The sequence below is a fragment of the Heteronotia binoei genome, chromosome 21 (genome assembly GCF_032191835.1).
Source record: "Heteronotia binoei isolate CCM8104 ecotype False Entrance Well chromosome 21, APGP_CSIRO_Hbin_v1, whole genome shotgun sequence".
NCBI lineage: Eukaryota > Metazoa > Chordata > Lepidosauria > Squamata > Gekkonidae > Heteronotia > Heteronotia binoei.
This window is the reverse complement of record NC_083243.1, coordinates 145,473,466-145,491,594: the sequence shown is the minus strand read 5'-3', so window position 1 is coordinate 145,491,594 and position 18,129 is coordinate 145,473,466. Positions and strand designations below refer to the sequence as shown.

The following is an 18,129-nucleotide window of genomic DNA, read 5'->3' as shown; positions in this document are numbered from 1 at the left end:
GGGTAGAAGTGGGATATTCACACAGGCCCTCAGGGCACAGTGATCTGACCATGGCACTGCATCCACAGATATCCGGTCCACTACAACTCCCACCACAAAGATCAGATCTAGTGTGTGTCCGGCCTGATGTGTGGGGGTTGTTATATATTGGGAGAGTCCTTGTGCTGTCATGGAGGACACTAGGTTCGCCACCCAATTAGAGGCTGCATCCTCAGCATGGACATTGAAGTCACCCAAGATTATGAGTCAAGGGTACTCCACAGCCCAGCCTGCTACAGCCTCCATCAAGGATGGTAAGGCACTGGCCAGTGCGTTAGGTAGACAGTACACCAGCCAGATTGCCAAATTCTCCCCAACATCCCACATCAAGCCGACACACTCTATGCCAGTGATCTCTGGAGACAGGAGCACCCAGAAGGAGTAAGCCTCCCACTCACTAGTCTGTGCTTGGTGGAGGACTGAGAACCTGGGAGGAGCAACTTGGGAGAGCAACTGCTGCCCTCCCATCTGCTACCACCTCTTCTAGTTGTTAAACACCCATAGTTAAAGGAGAGGGGAATTGAGATTTTTGAGTGAAGACTTACTATTTAGATTTACTGCATGGTTTCATCATCTGTCCATGAACCTAAACTGGCAGTCATCTAATTAATAGACAGCACTGACAGTGTAGGTACAAAGAAAACAGGCAAGGTGTATCCAAAGTTGGTCATTTTAAGGATGCATCCAACTGTGCAAGCACAAAAAGGATGAGTTGCAAGCAATACATGCTTCTTCTCTGGTGACTGAGAAGATTTTGGCAAGTTTGCTATTTGTTACTTATTGCCAAGACACAACCTGACCTTGTTGTACATGAGGATACTGCTCAGGCACTTAACTACTTAGCATGGTGCTAGAAACATTTTAACAGCAACACTGAGGCAATCCAATAAAAAGCTTGCCTCACATGTAATGGAGGAAGTGTGATTAAAGCAAGCTTGTCTGGTAATCATGTTCGTGTTGAATACAATACAGTAGCTATCTAACATTTAATATAATATAATGACATGTAAATACATTCAGAAACAATTCCTGCAACTATGGTACCTGTGACGGAACCGGCCCGATTCCGCCTTCAGACCCGGTCCCATCAGCTCCCTATTGAGTCGCCAACTCCTGGAGGGAGCTATTTCTCCTCCTGCCCCTTGGGCTCGCTGCCACCACCTGCTCAGTCTAGGGGTTCAGATTGAGAGGAACAGGACTCCCAATCCCCCTCTCCAGCTATTAGGCTAGGCCTCAAGGTCCTCTGCCACCCTGCACTTGGGTTTCACAGAGACCTCAGCACTTCTTTGGGGCACCCCTGGAGGATTGGCACCTTATCCAACTGCATGCCTTCCCCCTTCCCCGGGGCCCCCTTCTCAACACAGCGTGGTCTAGAGCGGTTGGGGATCTATGTGGTACAGAGATTGGCTGCCAGCATTCAAAACAGCAACAAAAATATATTTATTTAAAAGAGAAAAAGAAAAGAAAAGAAGAACAAAACAAAAACAGTTGCATTTAAAAAGTTAGCACAGCACAGCACCCGTACAGCAAACAGCATGACAAACAAAATGTGGTTTTAAATGTGTCCTCCTATCCCTGATCTAAACACACCCTGCCTTTTGGGATGACTTACTTGGTCTTACTGCCTGGAGGCCTCATTTTCCTGACTACGCCGCATGCACAGGCAGGAGCCCCCACACTGGCAACCTCTTCCTTCGAGCTCCAGCTGAGAACTGAAAAACTCTTCCTCCTAACTCACATGCAGCGAACAAAAGAACTTCCTGCCTCTCTAGGAGACTTTCCCCCTAGTGTTTTTGGTTTGGCTCTGGAAGGGAGGGGGGAGGAGGGGAAGGCTAGGCCCAAGCCTGCTTGGCAGTTTAGCGATCCCTCCCAATGAAGCACCAACATTGACTAAGATGGCGTTTCTCCACACGTCCCCCTCCTTAAATTCTGAGCCGGAGGGGTTGCCTCCTACAGAGGTGACCCCGTAGCAGAATCCAACCAAACAAGGAGAAACCCGTTAACCCAAACAGAACATTTACCAATATTAGGAATTTTCCCAACAATACACAAAGTCCAACACCCTAGGTGTCCATGTCCTTTCTGGGCAAGTCGCATTGTTGCATTCGGAAGGAATGTCCAGTCTTTAAGATGTACTCCTCCATCTCCCAGGACCACCTCTGGAGTTTGGTGCTCTCCCTCCGTTGCTGCTGCTGCTGGGGTGAGTGGCCCATCAAAGGAGGAAATCCCTGGCCCCACATATGGGGTTGGAAACTGTCCAGTTCCCACACAGTTGCTTCTTCTTTATCCCTCATTGGTGGAATATTCCCCCTGTCCACTCTGACCTCCCAGAAAACCACCTCTGGGGCTCCAAACAATTGCTGTCCCAGCTTCTTTTTGTCTCCTTCCTCCCTACCTATATGCACCACCATGGACCTCGCAGAGAATGGCTGTGGTATATTCACCTGCCCCACTTTAACTGCCTTTCCCGTCTTCTCCATAGCCACCACATAAGTAGCATCGTCCAGGTCATCCACAATCACATGGGGTCCCTCCCATTCCACTTTCCGTTCACCAGTATGAAGTGGCAGGAAAACCATCACCCTATCCCCCGTCTCAGCTTCTGAGAACTCCACTTTCTGGTCCCTTGCCACCTCCCACAGTGGTTCCAGCCTAGGGTCACTTTGAACCTCAGACAGGAACATTCCTGGCTCCCCCAGACTTCCTATCATCTGTTCCTTCAAGCCACCCCTAGTCCCACTGTTTCCAGAACACTCAGCCAAAGTTTGATCTGGGTTCTCCGCCCCCTCAGTTGGTTTTTCAGTGTCAACCAACTGAGCTCCTTCCTGCCTGGAAGGCTCCACAGCATCCTGCTGCCCTTGCGGAAATTGGCACCCCTCTTCCCATTGTGCACACCCTCCTGCAGGGCTTGAGACAGGCTGGTCCTCCCCCTCCCTGGTTGGTGGTGAGGTGGCTTCCCTAAAGTTGCCTTCCTCCCCCCACCTTCTCCTGAGGGTTTGGCTTGGGTTCTCAGTCCCCTCAGTTGGTTTTTCAGCACTACCCAACTGACCCCCTTCCTGCCTGGAAGGTCCCACAGCTTCCCAGGACTCCTGTCTGCCCTGCTTCAAGACAACCTGTTCTGAGAGCATCTCGGACGATCCCACTTCCTGATCCACAGCTACTTGGTGAACCGGTTCCAACCTAAGGCCGCTCAGGACCCCCTTCTGGAACCGCTCCCGTTCCCCCAAGCCTTCAGCTATGTGCTCCTCTGAGCCCACATTAGCCTTGCTGCTCTCAGAACCTCCTGTGAAATCTCCACTCTCCACCTCTGTCTCTTCAGCATGCACATCCTTTATGCTAGACAGGTTCCTTTCCTCGCTAGGAACATCTACAGCCTCTTGCTGCACTTGGGGAAAGCTACACCCCTCTTCCCCTTGGGAACACCCTCCTCCAGGGCTTGAGACAGGCTGGTCCTCCCCCTCCTGGGTGACTGCCCTCTCTTCGTCCTCAGTAACCTGGGCTATTTCCCCCTCCCTGGTTGGTGGTGAGGTGGCTTCCCTAACGTTGCCTTCCTCCTCCCACTTTCCTCTGAGGGTTTGGCTGCGGGTTACAGCATTGATAGAGTACTGACCAACCAACAAATCCCGGCCCAATAACACTGGAACTGTCTGTTCCTTCATTACTCCAAATTCAGAATAGGACTTACATTCTTGTGGAGCTAAACCCCTGAACTGCTTTCGGGAGTGGTCTGGCCCCAGTTTAAACCTTTTAAATACAGTGGCTTTATAGGCCACAAAAGTTATCCCCCCATCTTCCATAGGCATGCTGTAATAGATGGCTGAAAGCTCTCCAGTCAGGATGCTACAGAGGTAAGACATATAGTCTTCCTCTGCAATCCCCCACTGTTTGGCTGCCTTCTCAAAGTTGGAGAGGTATATGGAGGGGTCTTCTCCCTCTTGGTACACTGCAAAGTCTTTGGGGGTGACTTTGATCGTTCTGCTTAGTTCAGCTTCCAGACGTAGCACCTCAAGCTCATGGCGACGTTGTCTTCCTGCTCCCGTCTGCGGATCTCAGCTTGTCTCAGCTCCCTCTCTGCTTGTCTTTCCTCCCTCTCTCTTTCTTCCTGTCTGCGGATCGCAGCTCGTCTTTTTTCCCTCTGTCTGCGGATCTCATCCCTCTCTCTTTCCTCCCGTCTGCGGTCTCGGTCCGCCTCGATACGCATTCTCTCCAGTTCCAACTGTAGCCGCACGATTGCTTCTGACTGGGTAGGGGGCACTTTTGCAGGTGCCCCTGCATGCTTAAGATGCTCCAGCAGGAGGTCTTTCATATCTACTACAGTCATGTTATCACACTCCAGCTTTTGCTTTGCACACGCTTCCTGGAGCTGTGGCTCTGTCATCTTCAGGATTTCCAGTCTCTTAGCACACTCCATCCTAACTAGCTAAACTTTCCCTATTCCAGTTGACCCGAAAATAAAACAAACCCTCTGTTGCTTCCTCTGGGTGCTTGCACGTATCAAAAAGCAAAAATGCCTGGCCAATCAAGTTCTCTGTTTGTTCTTATCCCACCGCTGCCACCAAGTGTGACGGAACCGGCCCGATTCCGCCTTCAGACCCGGTCCCGTCAGCTCCCTATTGAGTCGCCAACTCCTGGAGGGAGCTATTTCTCCTCCTGCCCCTTGGGCTCGCTGCCACCACCTGCTCAGTCTCAGGGTTCAGATTGAGAGGAACAGGACTCCCAATCCCCCTCTCCAGCTATTAGGCTAGACCTCAAGGTCCTCTGCCACCCTGCACTTGGGTTTCACAGAGACCTCAGCACTTCTTTGGGGCACCCCTGGAGGATTGGCACCTTATCCAACTGCATGCCTTCCCCCTTCCCCGGGGCCCCCTTCTCAACACAGCGTGGTCTAGAGCGGTTGGGGATCTATGTGGTACAGAGATTGGCTGCCAGCATTCAAAACAGCAACAAAAATATATTTATTTAAAAGAGAAAAAGAAAAGAAAAGAAGAACAAAACAAAAACAGTTGCATTTAAAAAGTTAGCACAGCACAGCACCCGTACAGCAAACAGCATGACAAACAAAATGTGGTTTTAAATGTGTCCTCCTGTCCCTGATCTAAACACACCCTGCCTTTTGGGATGACTTACTTGGTCTTACTGCCTGGAGGCCTCATTTTCCTGACTAGGCCGCATGCACAGGCAGGAGCCCCCACACTGGCAACCTCTTCCTTCGAGCTCCAGCTGAGAACTGAAAAACTCTTCCTCCTAACTCACATGCAGCAAACAAAAGAACTTCCTGCCTCTCTAGGAGACTTTCCCCCTAGTGTTGTTGGTTTGGCTCTGGAAGGGAGGGGGGGAGGAGGGGAAGGCTAGGCCCAAGCCTGCTTGGCAGTTTAGCGATCCCTCCCAATGAAGCACCAACATTGACTAAGATGGCGTTTCTCCACAGTACCAATTTCTGAAACCACCATAACAATTCTTAGAACATATATTGCCAGATTCAACAATAAGATCGTTTTTGCACATAGCTTACCACGGGGTCACGTTCCTGTTCTCTCCGCAGCATCCGTCGGATTTCCCATTATCTGCGCCTGAGTTACAGGAAGTGCCGCGGCTTTTGCGTCGCAAACGTAAACTGGGTTTTAGCGGTTTACGTTTACTACGCAAAAGCCACGGCACTTCCTGTAACTTCGGCGCAGATAATGGGAAATCCGACGGACGCTGTGGAGAGAACAGGAACGTGACCCCGTGGTAAGCTGTGTGCAAAAACGGTCTAAATTTCTCTATGCATTTGCAAGTAAGTGTACACTCAGGAGCACTCACACAGAGAGAAAAGGCTGGTGGGAGGCATGTATGAAATGGCTACATAAGTTGAGATAAAATACATTTTACTACACACAGGATACTGCTTTATCTACTGCAGAAAATCATACAACAGATTTCTAATTCGGTCAGTATGCACATTACAGAAAATTCACACAGTAACTCCCAAAGAAATGATTAAGAAAGATGTAAAAAGCCGCCCTGAGCCTGCTAGGGGAGGGTGGGATATAAATATGATAAAATAAATACATAAATGTAAATTGATCAACCATGAAAGACCAATTATTTCCATACAAACAAATGCATATAAGTATCTGGTATATTAAATGTGTTTAGTTAGTAAATAGTAAATAGCAGGACTCTTTTATAGCAGGAATGCACAGGAATGCAGTTCCGACTGGCTTGGCATCAGGGGGTGTGGCCTAATATGCAAATGAGTTCCAGCTGGGCTTTTTTTACAAAAAAGCCCTGTGTGAAACAATGGTGATGTCAGGGTATGTGGCCTAATATGCAAATGAGTTCCTGCTGAGTTTTTCCTACAAAAAATCCCTGGTAAATAGTAATATCCAAAGTCTATGAAGCAGAATATAACTGCCATGTTAAAATCAGGGAAATAGACACAGTTTTTTTAAAAAAATTACTAAAGCTTTTAAATTAAACCAGCAGTATGAATAATTCAAAATAATTACAGTTCCTCTTGGCTTACTGTTGCTAATGGCTTGGAACTATATCCAGCAGTATAAGTAGATAAGACCTACTTTTTTAAAAAGTCTTTTAAAATGACCTATACTACTCTTCACTCAAAAAGAAATGTCCCAATGGCATTTAACTTCTGCATTATTGTCAGTTGTTCCTGCCTCAGACCTTTCCTTTTTGGTTTGATTATATCACTTCGTGCCTCAGTTTAAAAGCTAATAGGCATTTACTAAAAGATTATTTTGATATCTGAGTCTAAACCCAACCTCCACCCCCCAAGTACAGCTTGAAGTGTTGTAGTTTCTGGACTTACCTTTATATTCAATTTTATTTCATTTTCTTCATCAACATAACTGCTTTTAACTAAAATGTTTTCCAATTTCAGATCTCTATGAACAATATCTGTCAAGATGGAGAACAAAAGTAAAGTGTTATTTATCAACTGCACTGAAAATATTCTGACAGAAATGTTTTAAAGTCTTTTGATCGAGTAATTTATGAACTACACTTCCAGTGCATTTCATTTTATGATAATGTACATGGCAGATGCTATAGTCTTTTTTAAACAGACATTGTCTGTAAATTTTAAACCAGATTAGACTTAAATTCATACTGCTGACAAAAACAAAAGTATGCATAGATTTCATGGTGTTGCCTAATGTGATCTGTCACATGATTTGTTTCAAAAGCACCAATTCGTAAAATTAGTACATATGTTAAAAAGTTCAACTTTTTGCTGTATTAAGAAGAACAACACATACAGTTCCATTTAGCCTGTTTTCATGACAAATAAGGGCAAAGGAAAGTTGAATATCAAAACCCAAAGGAGGCAATATCTACAGAGCCCTATTGCATGGAGAAAGAAGAAGTGAACATTTGTATAGGAAACATGGATCAATATAACAGAAGATTGGAAGCTCTTACCGTGAAGCTTCCTTCTCAGTGGTCCTGGAGCAGGATGGTCCGAAACTGCTGCTTAGACCGTCCCACTCCAGGACCGAGAAGGAAGCTTCATGGTAAGGAGCTTCCGTTCTCCGGTGGTCCCTGGTGGTAGGATGGTCCGAACCTTCTGGGAGTAGGCTCCTCCTCCAGAAACAGGGTCATTGATCTTTTGATCCGGCCTGGGGGAGGGGCCTCTCCCTTGGAACTCTCCAGTCCTTAGAAAAGCCATGTTCTCCCATCGGGATAAATCTAAAAAACAAAACTCTGAATCACGGTAACAAACCAATCAGAGACCATAATGATGCAACACCATTTTAATAACTGCAACACCAGAGGTAACCACATACAACAGGGAAATTCCATGACTAGCGCCTCTGTAACTCCTGGAAGCAAGCTCCCTCAGCGCCAGTCTGGAGCTCTCTGCAACAGTGGGTGGGATGGACCATCCCACTCCAGGACCACCAAGAAGGAAGCTTCACAGTAAGAGCTTGCAATCTTCCATTCTCTAGTGGTCCCTGGTAATGGGATGGTCCAAAACTGCTGGGACATACAAAAGCAATATGTACCCCAGGCAGGATCAACTACGTTCAAGATATAACCTGCTGTAGCACCCTGTGACCGAAAGCCACTTCAGCAGATGCTCACCTATCCACCTTATAATGCCTGGTGAAAAAATTAGCAGAACTCCAGGTGGCCACCCTACAATTGCTTTCCAGGGACGAGAAAGACCTGTATACTTCTGGTGTGGCCGCTCCCTGTAAGGAATGAGCAGTAATCCCTCTTGGGGGCTCTAACCCTTGTGCCGTGTATGCCACAGCAATACATTGTCGCAACCACCTGCTCAGTGTAGGAGTTACCTGCTTTCCCAAGGAGGGCGAACTAAAGGAAACAAACAATGAGTCCAACCTCCTCAAGTCTTTGGTTCTGTCTATATAAAAACTCAGGGCACGCTTAACATCTAACCGATGCCACTCCTTTTCCTTCTCGTGTTTGGGATTAGGAGGGTAATACCAACTCCTGAGACCAGTGAAAAACAGAATTCACCTTAGGAATAAATGCTGGATCAAGCCTCAACACTACTCTGTCCTCATGAAAGGTACAAAGCTCTTATCCATGGACAGGGCTTGCAACTCAGACACTCTCCAGGCAGTGCTAATCCCAACTAAAAACAAGATCTTAAAGGTAAGATCTTTTAAGCTACAACTAGCCATGGGCTCAAAAGGTGCATGACACAATGCCTTCAACACCACATTTAACTTCCAAGTGGAAAACCTATGTGCAGTAGGGAGATTCAACAGAGCTGCCCCTCTCAAAAAAGTTTGACATGTGGGTGCAAGGTCAAGGAAACCCCTTTCTTAGCTTCGTGAACAGCAGAAATAGCTGCCACCTGACTACAAAGGGTATTAGTGGACAACCCCTGATTCAGGCCCTCCTGCAAGAACGGAAGCAGCTTCCGGACTGGCAACTTTAAGGGATCCCAACCCTTTTCCACACACCAAATGGAAAAAACACGCTGTGTTATTATAAACCCAAGTGGTAGAACGTTTTCTGGATGCCAACATAGTGTCAATCACAGATTTTTCAAACCCCAACTTAGCTAACTGCGACCGCTCAGCCTCCACGCAGTTAACTGTAACATGCCCGACTGAGGGTGGCAAGCTGTCCCTTGTCTCAGCAAAGTCTCTGACACTGGTAGACACCAGGGCTTCTCTGTCAAAAGTCTCATGAGGTCTTGAAACCACCCCTATCTCGACCAGAAAGGAGCTATCAGAACCAGTTCTGCTTCTTGCTGAAGAATCTTGTGAATCAACCTGGGAATAACTTGCAGTGGTGGGAAGGCGTACAGGAGACCTTCCGGCCAGTCACAATTGAGGACATCTATGCCTTCTGCCTGATCGTCCTTTTGTTTGGCAAAGAACTGTTGTAATTGATGACTGTTCACAGTTGCGAACAAGTCCACAGTCACTCTGCCATATCTGCATTGAAGAGACTTGAACATTGCCTTGTCCAGCATCCATTCCATCTGATCCAATCTCTGTCTGCTGAGCCAATCGGCCAGCCTGTTGTCCTTCCCCACAGCATGAATCACCTTTATTGACAGAACACACTTCTCCGCCCACTCCAGCAAGGTCTTGGCCTCGCTGCAAAGTTTCCTGATTCAGGTCCCACCTTGCTGGTTGACATAAGCTTTGGCTGTCATGTTGTCTGTTTTCACTAACTCATGACACCCCTGCAGCTTCTTCTGAAAAAGTAGTTGCCCCAGACGGATAGCTCTCAGTTCCAGCAGATTGATGCTCTGTCGGGACTCCATCAAAGACCATTGACCTTGAGAATGTGCTCCCTAGCCAGACAGACTGGAGTCTGTAGTCACAACTATCCTCTGCGGTTCCTTCATCGACACCCTTTCTGAAAGCGGGATGGTTCCAACCACCACTGAAGTTGTGTCCACAGCTCTGTTGGTAGAAATACTAGCTTGTGCAGCTTGCGGGCTATCGCATGCTGATAGGGGATCAGGAAGCATTGTAAGGGTCGTAGGTGGAAACACGCCCAGGACAGAACATCCTGGCACAACACCAGAACCTCTAAAAGCTTTGCAAGAGTCATCACTGGCATTCAATGTGCCTCTGAGTATTGATCAGAACACCCAGATGCACAATATCTTGCGTTGGAGTGAGGTTGCTTTTCGTTCTCTTGACCATGAAATCATGGTCCTGCAATATTTGTATTGTCCAATTGGTATCCTCCAGACTTTGGTGGTAGAATGATGCTCTGACTAAGAGATTGTTCAAATACAGATGAAGAGCCATGCCCCCCATCCGTATATGAGCCACCAACGCCACCATGATTTTTGTGAACACCCGCAGGGAAGACTTAAGACCAAACGGCAAAGCCTGGTACTGGAAGTGCTTCCCGTCGCACGCAAATCTGAGGAACCGTCTGTGACTTGGCCGTATGGGGACATACAAATATGCCTCAGAGAGATCTATGGACGTATTCTTGTTCTTGGACTGCCAATAGAATAGATCGCAATGTCTCCATCCAAAACTTTTTTGTTCTCACAAAGCAATTTACCCACTTCAAATTCAGAATGGCTTGAACATCGTCATACTTCTTTGGAACCAAGAATAAGATGGAGTTCACCCCTTGACCCCTCTGAGACACAGGTACGGGTTCTATTGCTGTGATGTCCAGTAGGTGTTGGATAGTGCCCAGCATCCTTTGGTGAGTGCACATGTCTTGTTTTCTCAGCACTGGATGAAACCTCTGAGGTGGGAAAGTTTTCAGCCCTGGTGCATAGCCCTTGTATACTGTGTCTATCACCCATTGGTCTGCTACCGACACCTGCCAAAGGTCTGCAAAAAAAGGTAGATGCCCTCTGATTGGAAGCAACTTTGGGTTTCTGGCATAGTCATTGCGACCCTCCCTTTTTGGAGTCACCTTTGTTTCCCTTGTCGTTTCTGCCTGGAAAGGATTTAGCATCCCGACTATGAGACTGCCACTTCCCCCTGGACTTAAATCCTGAAGGGCGGGAAATTTTTTTTGAGTCCCAAAAAGACTGAAAGGATATCTTGGGCTTAAAATCCTTCCTCTTGGAGGGCAGGACTTTCTTTTTGTCCTTCCCCTCAATCAGGAATTGTTCTAGCTTGTCACCAAAGAGACTAATACCTTTGAATGCTACAGCCGCCAGTCTAGCCTGAGCGGCTGCATCTGCATCCCAAGTTCTGAGCCAAACGTTCCTGTGCATAGCTACACTGCAAGCCAAGGCCCTTGCAGACAACTGCATTGCATTTAGGATTGCGTCTGCAATAAATACCGTGCCCAAGGCAATTTTCTTAAGCTCATCTTTTAATTCCTTTGGCGCATCACTATGAGGCCAAATTGGATGCCCAAGTATACACTGCACGGGCAAATAGCGACCCCTCTGACGACGTCCGGATGGACCACGCCGAGGCTTCAAAGTCCTTACATAATGCCAGCTCCATCTGTCTATCACAGGCATTTTTGGGGATAGCCCATCTGCATCCATGGGAAGCACTGATGTGGACAATAAACTATTTACAGGATCGTCCACCACTGGCAGTTTCAGCCGTTTAGTAGCCTCTGGAATCAGCCCATACAGTCTTGAGAACAGATGTGGGTTGGATTTTGGCTTAGTTGGGTGCTCCCACTCTGCTTTAATAAGACTAAAGAAAGGGGCAGGTAAGGTAACCCGTCTGAGAAACCCCCACCTTAGGCATCACCTTCCCTGAACCTACGGGCAGGTCAGGTCTAATTCTGCCTTCTCTCTGGGTGTGGCAGTAAAGTCCAGTTCCCTGAGGACCTCAGGAAGGAATTTAGAGTAAGATTCCACAGGAAAAATCCTGGACTGTACTGAAGGAGAAGCCTCCTCCTCCTCAGACAGCTCCCCTTCCTCTTTCTCAGAGGAGTCTATTGAAGAGTTACATTCCTCCTCCTCCTGAGAACTATCACAGGGGGAGTCCAGGCTCAGACCCATTTTGGCTTTCTTTGAATCTGTAGGACCTGTGGCAAAATCTAGATCTGTTTTTCTCTTCCTTTTCTGAGGGTGAGAGGGCACCGTAGAGCCTTGAGCAGGGACAAACTCCTTCCTCAATTCTCTTTTTAGCCATATGAGCAAATTAAGCTTGGCATCTTCTCCAGTTAATTCAGGTTCAGAATCCTCTCACACATTTTCAGAAGTGGATCCTGAGTATTTTGGAAGGGTGTAATCACTGGTTGAGTTTCCTTTCTCACTAGCCTGTCCCAGCCTGTCAGCCATCTTGGCTACAGTAGAGGACTGAAACGAAAGTGAAAGGAGAGACAGAGAAGCCTCTGTTACAAAGCTAGGTGCCTAAGATGTCTGCCCTTCCCCTTGCGCAGTAAAAAACCCCATGCAGACTCTAACTGTGCCTGAGCTGGAAAAGGCATACTGCGTTCTAAAGCCTCCCCCCATGACTGTAATGAAAGCAGCCCTAGAGGGGTACTTGGGAATGGCCGTAATCTATCGGGTGGGCTTCCCTCGTCCAAGTGGACCCCGTCCTAACCAAACAGTCTGCGCACTTTATAAAGAGCTTTGCCCACTCTCCCTCAGCCAGCTTACCGTGTCTCCTCGTGAGTAGATCTGCCGGCTGTGTTAAACCATCAGCCGCCCTCAACTACGGTCATCTGCACTATGTCCCCAGGCGCTGCGTAGGACCACGAAGGTGGACTTGCCGCTTTTCCCTGCCTCAAAAGGCTTAGGAAGGGAGGCCGCAGCTCTCTGCAGCAGTCCCCAGCCATGCCACTTTTGTTGGGCAAAACCCCTATGCTAGCGGTTCAAGTGCTCTGCCTGCCACCTGCTGTGTCCGAAAAACAACGGCAGAGACGCCATCCGGATCACTGCACTCTGAAGCGCAACAAACACATCCTGTCTCTAAACAGGGCCGTTTAGACTGGAGAGTTCCAAGGGAGAGGCCCCTCACCCAGGCCGGATCAAATGATCAACAACACTGTCTCCGGAGGAGGAGCCTACTCCCAGCAGGTTCGGACCGTCCCACTACCAGGGACCACCGGAGAACACAAGTAAACATTGCTATGTTAACTGAGTAAATATTGATATATCCATGGAGAAACAGAACTTTCTTAGGAGTAAAACCCATTGAATATTGAGTGAAAATATTAGTATATCTCCTGTGGAATACTCATTTAGTGATTAAAGGAGCAAGACCACCTGAAAAAAGATATCCATATCTTCAGGAATTAAAAAAAAAACACCCTGTGATGACTACAAAGCTAAATAACAATACAGGGTAAACAGCCTTACCTCTTCTATGAAGATATGCTATTGCTGATGCAAGACTCTGAACTATGTGCCTTGTTTCATTCTCTGTGAATTGACCTTTTCTTTGAAGAATCTCTTTAAGCTCTCCATCCTCACACAGCTCCATTACAAGGTACATTCGCTAACATTAATTGAGCAGAAAATATATTTCTTTTATGTACAATATTAAAATATTAATAGTGAAATTTAATTTACAATTATTTCAAATGTTTTTTATGTTGCTTTTCACAAGGATAGAGTAATATTCCTATATTCCACCATCTATGCTTTTGATCAGCCAACTGTCACCTTTACTAATACAGTAATGTCTAAAATATAAAAAGTAGAATTTATATTGGTTATTAGTTGATCTTCAAAAAGCTAAGGCTGATTTCACATTAAATTACACTCAGATTCTGTATACGTTTGCCAAACTGAAAATTTCTTATGGGCATATGAGCTCCAAGCTACAAATATATACATTACTTAAAATGTATATTTTTACATATTTACTTAATATGTAAACAGATTGGGTTTCTTCATAGAAATGAATGAGGATTCCTGCACATGGACATTTTTGATGTACATCTCTGAACATATACAAAACTCTTGACACAAACGTGAATGTGGAAGTATGCTGATATCTGTGAACATCTCCTCCAAGTAATTAGACTATTCCAAAGGCCCTAAAGGAGGAATTCTAAAGGAATGAGTGAGTTCCCAGTGAATCTTGGCCCACACAAGAAGCTCCAGGTGGCACATCAGTACTCACAGAGATGTTAAGATCTTAATGTGTTTAAGAATGATCTGATCCTTACTGTTCTACTCTATTCCTTCAGGAATACACATGATAAATCTCATTTCCAATAAACATTCTAGCAAACAAAGGATAATTGTTCCTGTAAAAGAGATGTATAGTGCTTCATATATTGTTGAGATGAATAAGCCAGAGCCACCAACAATGAAAGATCAGTATTTAAGAATATGGAAAGTCTAGTTAATGAATAAACTTACATATTACAAGTAATTTAATGACTAGCTACCGCAGACAAATTAGCAGAGAAATGGTCCATGTTCATTCTGTTTTGGAATAACAGGGTAAGATTGCGCTAGGAACATGCATGGTCTAGCCAATGGAACTGCTGATACGTTGTTTTGCTTCCAGGAGTGGCACTTCCACGAGCTGGCCTGGGAGCAGATCTGCACCCAACCCCAATGCCAGCCCACTTGTAGGGGACTGGAAGGCTCAGGGAGCGATAGCCAGGCCTTGAATTCAGCAGGAGCTCACAGGAGCACAGCTCCTGAACCTTTTTGACAATCCCCCTCCTCCTCCCCTCCTACCTTGTCCATTGAATAGTAGGTGCACCTGTATAACAGTCCCTGGATTAGTAGAGTGGGCAGCCAGTCAGCCACTAGAAGCTTTGCCACACACCCAGCAGCCCACATTAACCCCTGTAGAAGCCTGCACCACCTTTCTCCACTTCTTATGTGACTTTGGACAGCGAGTGATTTGCTGACCCTTTGACAGTGGGGGGGAGGGGTGGCCAAGGAGAGCCCCAGGTGAGCAAGGCCTGGGGCTCTCCTTTCTAACGCTGGGTTGCTTTTGACCATTGGGGGGCGGCAGCATATGCTAATGAGTTATGCTAATGAGCTGCACCACCTATTTTTCTACAAAACAATCCCTGGTGATATCAGCTTCCATGGTTATAGGTATGAGGGCAATTACAACAAGCACTGTAGGGGGACTGCCAGATAAGGTAATTTTGAGGATCTGTAAGTCCAAGATGGATCAAGCAGGCAAGAGACATCACATGGTTCCACAGACCAACAGGAATCCCGAGTTTTGCCTGGTGGAAGGTCTCAATACATTCAAGAGGATGCTGAACAGAGACCTGGGTTGCTTTTTTAAACAGCATTACAGGTCATCTTTAACTCATTTTCAGTTTGGGGTGGTTATTGGCTGAAGAGGGGCTATCTGTACACGAATTCGGAACCCATTAATTTAGGATTGGCACAGCTTCTACAGCAGCTAGGCAAGGGCTGCTGCAGTGTATGATCCAAATGATCGACACATGGCACTCCAAGACTTTTAAGTCCTATATGCAATGAGTGATGCATTTTTGTTTTTGTAGGTGCAGGCAGATCAAGGAGTCTGACCAGGGTGCTGGCGATCGGCCATTCTATCATCTTCAAAGCAAGCGAGAAAGTGGCTGCCTCTGAGGCAGGGACAGCCCCATAACCAGAAATTTTGGGGTGGGGGGGGCCCAGGACATAAAATTTTGGGTTGGGGGGCCATGGAGGCTTGGCTGCTTCTTCTAGGCCCCAGCTCTCTCTCTCTCTCATGCTCTTGGGGGTGGGAAGAGCCTGGGGAGAGCAGCAGCAGTGAAAACGGGGCTGCGAGCAGTGCGGAGAGAGTGGGAGAGGCAGGGAAGAGCCCGGGGAGAGCAGCAGCGGTGAAAACAGGGCTGTGGGGAGAGTGGGAGAGGTAGAGAAGAGCCCAGGGAGAGCAGCGGTGGCAAAAACGGGGCTCCAGGGAGAGCGGGAGTGGCAGGAAAGAGCCTGGGGAGAGCAGCCGCAGCGAAAACGAGGGTACAGGGTGACCGGGGGAGGCAGGGAAGAGCCCGGGGAGAGTGGCAGGAAAAGAAGGGGCCACACAGGTGGAAGGGGGGGTTGGATGGAGGGGCCATGCTCCCCCAGGCCCCACCGTGGCTATGGGCCTCGGCAGGGATGCAGTTAGGTCTCCCCTCTACCCCCCGGGCATGTCTGCAGTGGTTGATCCTGTGGTGTATGTTATGGAATTATCTTCCACCCTTTCTCCACCAGGTTTTTAGAGAGAGCAGCAGTCCTAATGTTCTTGTCTTGCATCTGGGTGAGAATGACCTGCTGTGGACAACACAATCAGCTGTAACCTGGAAGATCCACAAGGATTTAATCAGGATTCAAGAACTTTGCCCCGGGACTATCCTGGTGTGGTCAGATTTCTTGCACAGAAGAGTGTGGAGAGTGGTCTGCAAACCAGCCTGCATTGAAGTAAACAAGGCTATTCACATGACAGTCAAACATGATATCCCACACCTGTACAAATATGCATCTCTCTACTGAAGGATGCAATGCCTATTTAGCTGTTCTGTGTCTGGCCTGTACAATGTTATAGTCAGCAGTTGGAGCAGGGGGTGTTAAGCTACATTAACTCCTTTGTATGGCAAGGACTGGGTGGGCTGATACCAAAAGGTAGGAATGATCAACAAACACCCTGAGACATCCAAAGGGTGTGTCCAGAACAGCACATCATTGTTCAGAACGGCAACATCTCCCTGTACCTGGTGGTGGCTGTACAGCGCATCAGATAAGGGGATGGGGACAAGCACCTTTCAGTGCATTGTGTGCAGGTAATAATAATCTGAACTGGCAGAGGATGTGGGCTCTGTCTGAAGTCAGGGTGGGTCTTTCAGAAAGTCAGCCCCAGGCAGGCTGCCTAGCCTTGCCCATTCATTTAATTGTTAGATTATTTAAATACAACAAAGATCAATTAATTAATAATTGTTAATTATCAACCTGTATTTTTGTATTTCCACTGAAGGAGTGCTGGGGCAAAGCTGTATAGCCCTTCATACAGTGTTGAGATGAATAAACCAGATCCACCACAATGAAGGAGTGGTATATAAAGTTGTTTAATTAATGATGAAATTAACATATTATAGAAAATTTAATGACTTTGCTACCTCTGATAAATTTGTGTCTGATAAATTTCCATGTTCATTCTGTATTGAAATGATAATGTTCAGCATAAGATTGCACTTTATGTGAATAAGATCTAATGAATAGAAACTTTGCAGGTGGAGTTCATGTAAAATAGGCCATTTTGGTAAATATAGGTATTATACCTGATTGGATGGGATCACTGATATTTTCTTATGGATGGTTTTACACTTGCCAAGAAATGTGACTGAAGAAAAAGGAGGGCCACACCAAGGCAAAATGATGAAGAAACAAACTGGTACGGAGCGAAATGAATCTTTAAGCATTATACTTTGTTCTAGTATATATGCATGGGAACAGAACTAAAAAGAATCTGAAAAATTCCTCCTGATGAAGCTGCACACAAAACACATAGGGGCTGTACAATTATAAAATATTCACTTCCCTCTGAATCAGTTTGTTTCTTCAGCTTCATTTTTCCTGGATCCATGCCACAGTAACATTGAGACTGGACTATTGTAATAAGCTCTACATGGGGTGTCCCTGAAATCAATCCAGAGATTTCAGTTGGTATAGAATACTGCAGAGCTAGGTGGGGCATGCATGTTACATCCATCCTGCAGTCTATTGGTTGCCTATCAGTCAGTGGGTTCAGTTCAAGAAGTAGTAGTAGTGTTGGTTTTTATCTCCTACCTTTCTGTACCTTAAACAGTCTTAAAGCAGGTTACAATTGCCTTCCTTTCTTCTCGCCACAACAGTCAACTTGTGAGGTAAGTGAGGCTGAAAGAGTTCTGAGGGAATTGTAACTGGCCAAAGGTCACCCAGTAGGCTTCATTTTGAGGAGTAGGGAATCTAACTCAGCTCTCAACATTAGAGTCCACAGATTTTAACCACTACACCATGTTGATTCTCAAGTTCCAAGTTCTCAAGAGGAGGAGAGATTGTCTGAGAGGGAGTGAGGGCAGAAAGGGGAGTGAGGAAAGATTGACAGAGAAGGGTGGAAGAAATGGGGGAACACTGACTGAGAAGGGGGGGTGAGGGGAGGAAACAAGTGGAGAAATGGGATTCTCTCTCTCTGGAAATTCCTTGCAGGTCTCATCTTGTATCTGATGATGCATTTTTCTGCATTGTATCTGCATTCTGAATGACGTCTA

The 18,129-nt window shown here is 46.6% G+C and overlaps 1 protein-coding gene across 1 annotated transcript in view; it reads right to left on the bottom strand.

The window, feature by feature from the left end:
* Positions 1-18,129, bottom strand: part of STK33 (serine/threonine kinase 33) — a 79,612-nt gene that overhangs the window by 47,900 nt on the left and 13,583 nt on the right. Inside the window, exons 5-6 of the mRNA XM_060262742.1 lie at positions 13,280-13,418; positions 6,851-6,939 (exon numbers count right to left, since the gene is read on the bottom strand). Of these exons, the coding sequence (XP_060118725.1) occupies positions 6,851-6,939; positions 13,280-13,418 (228 nt within the window). The remainder of the gene's footprint in view (positions 1-6,850; positions 6,940-13,279; positions 13,419-18,129) is intronic.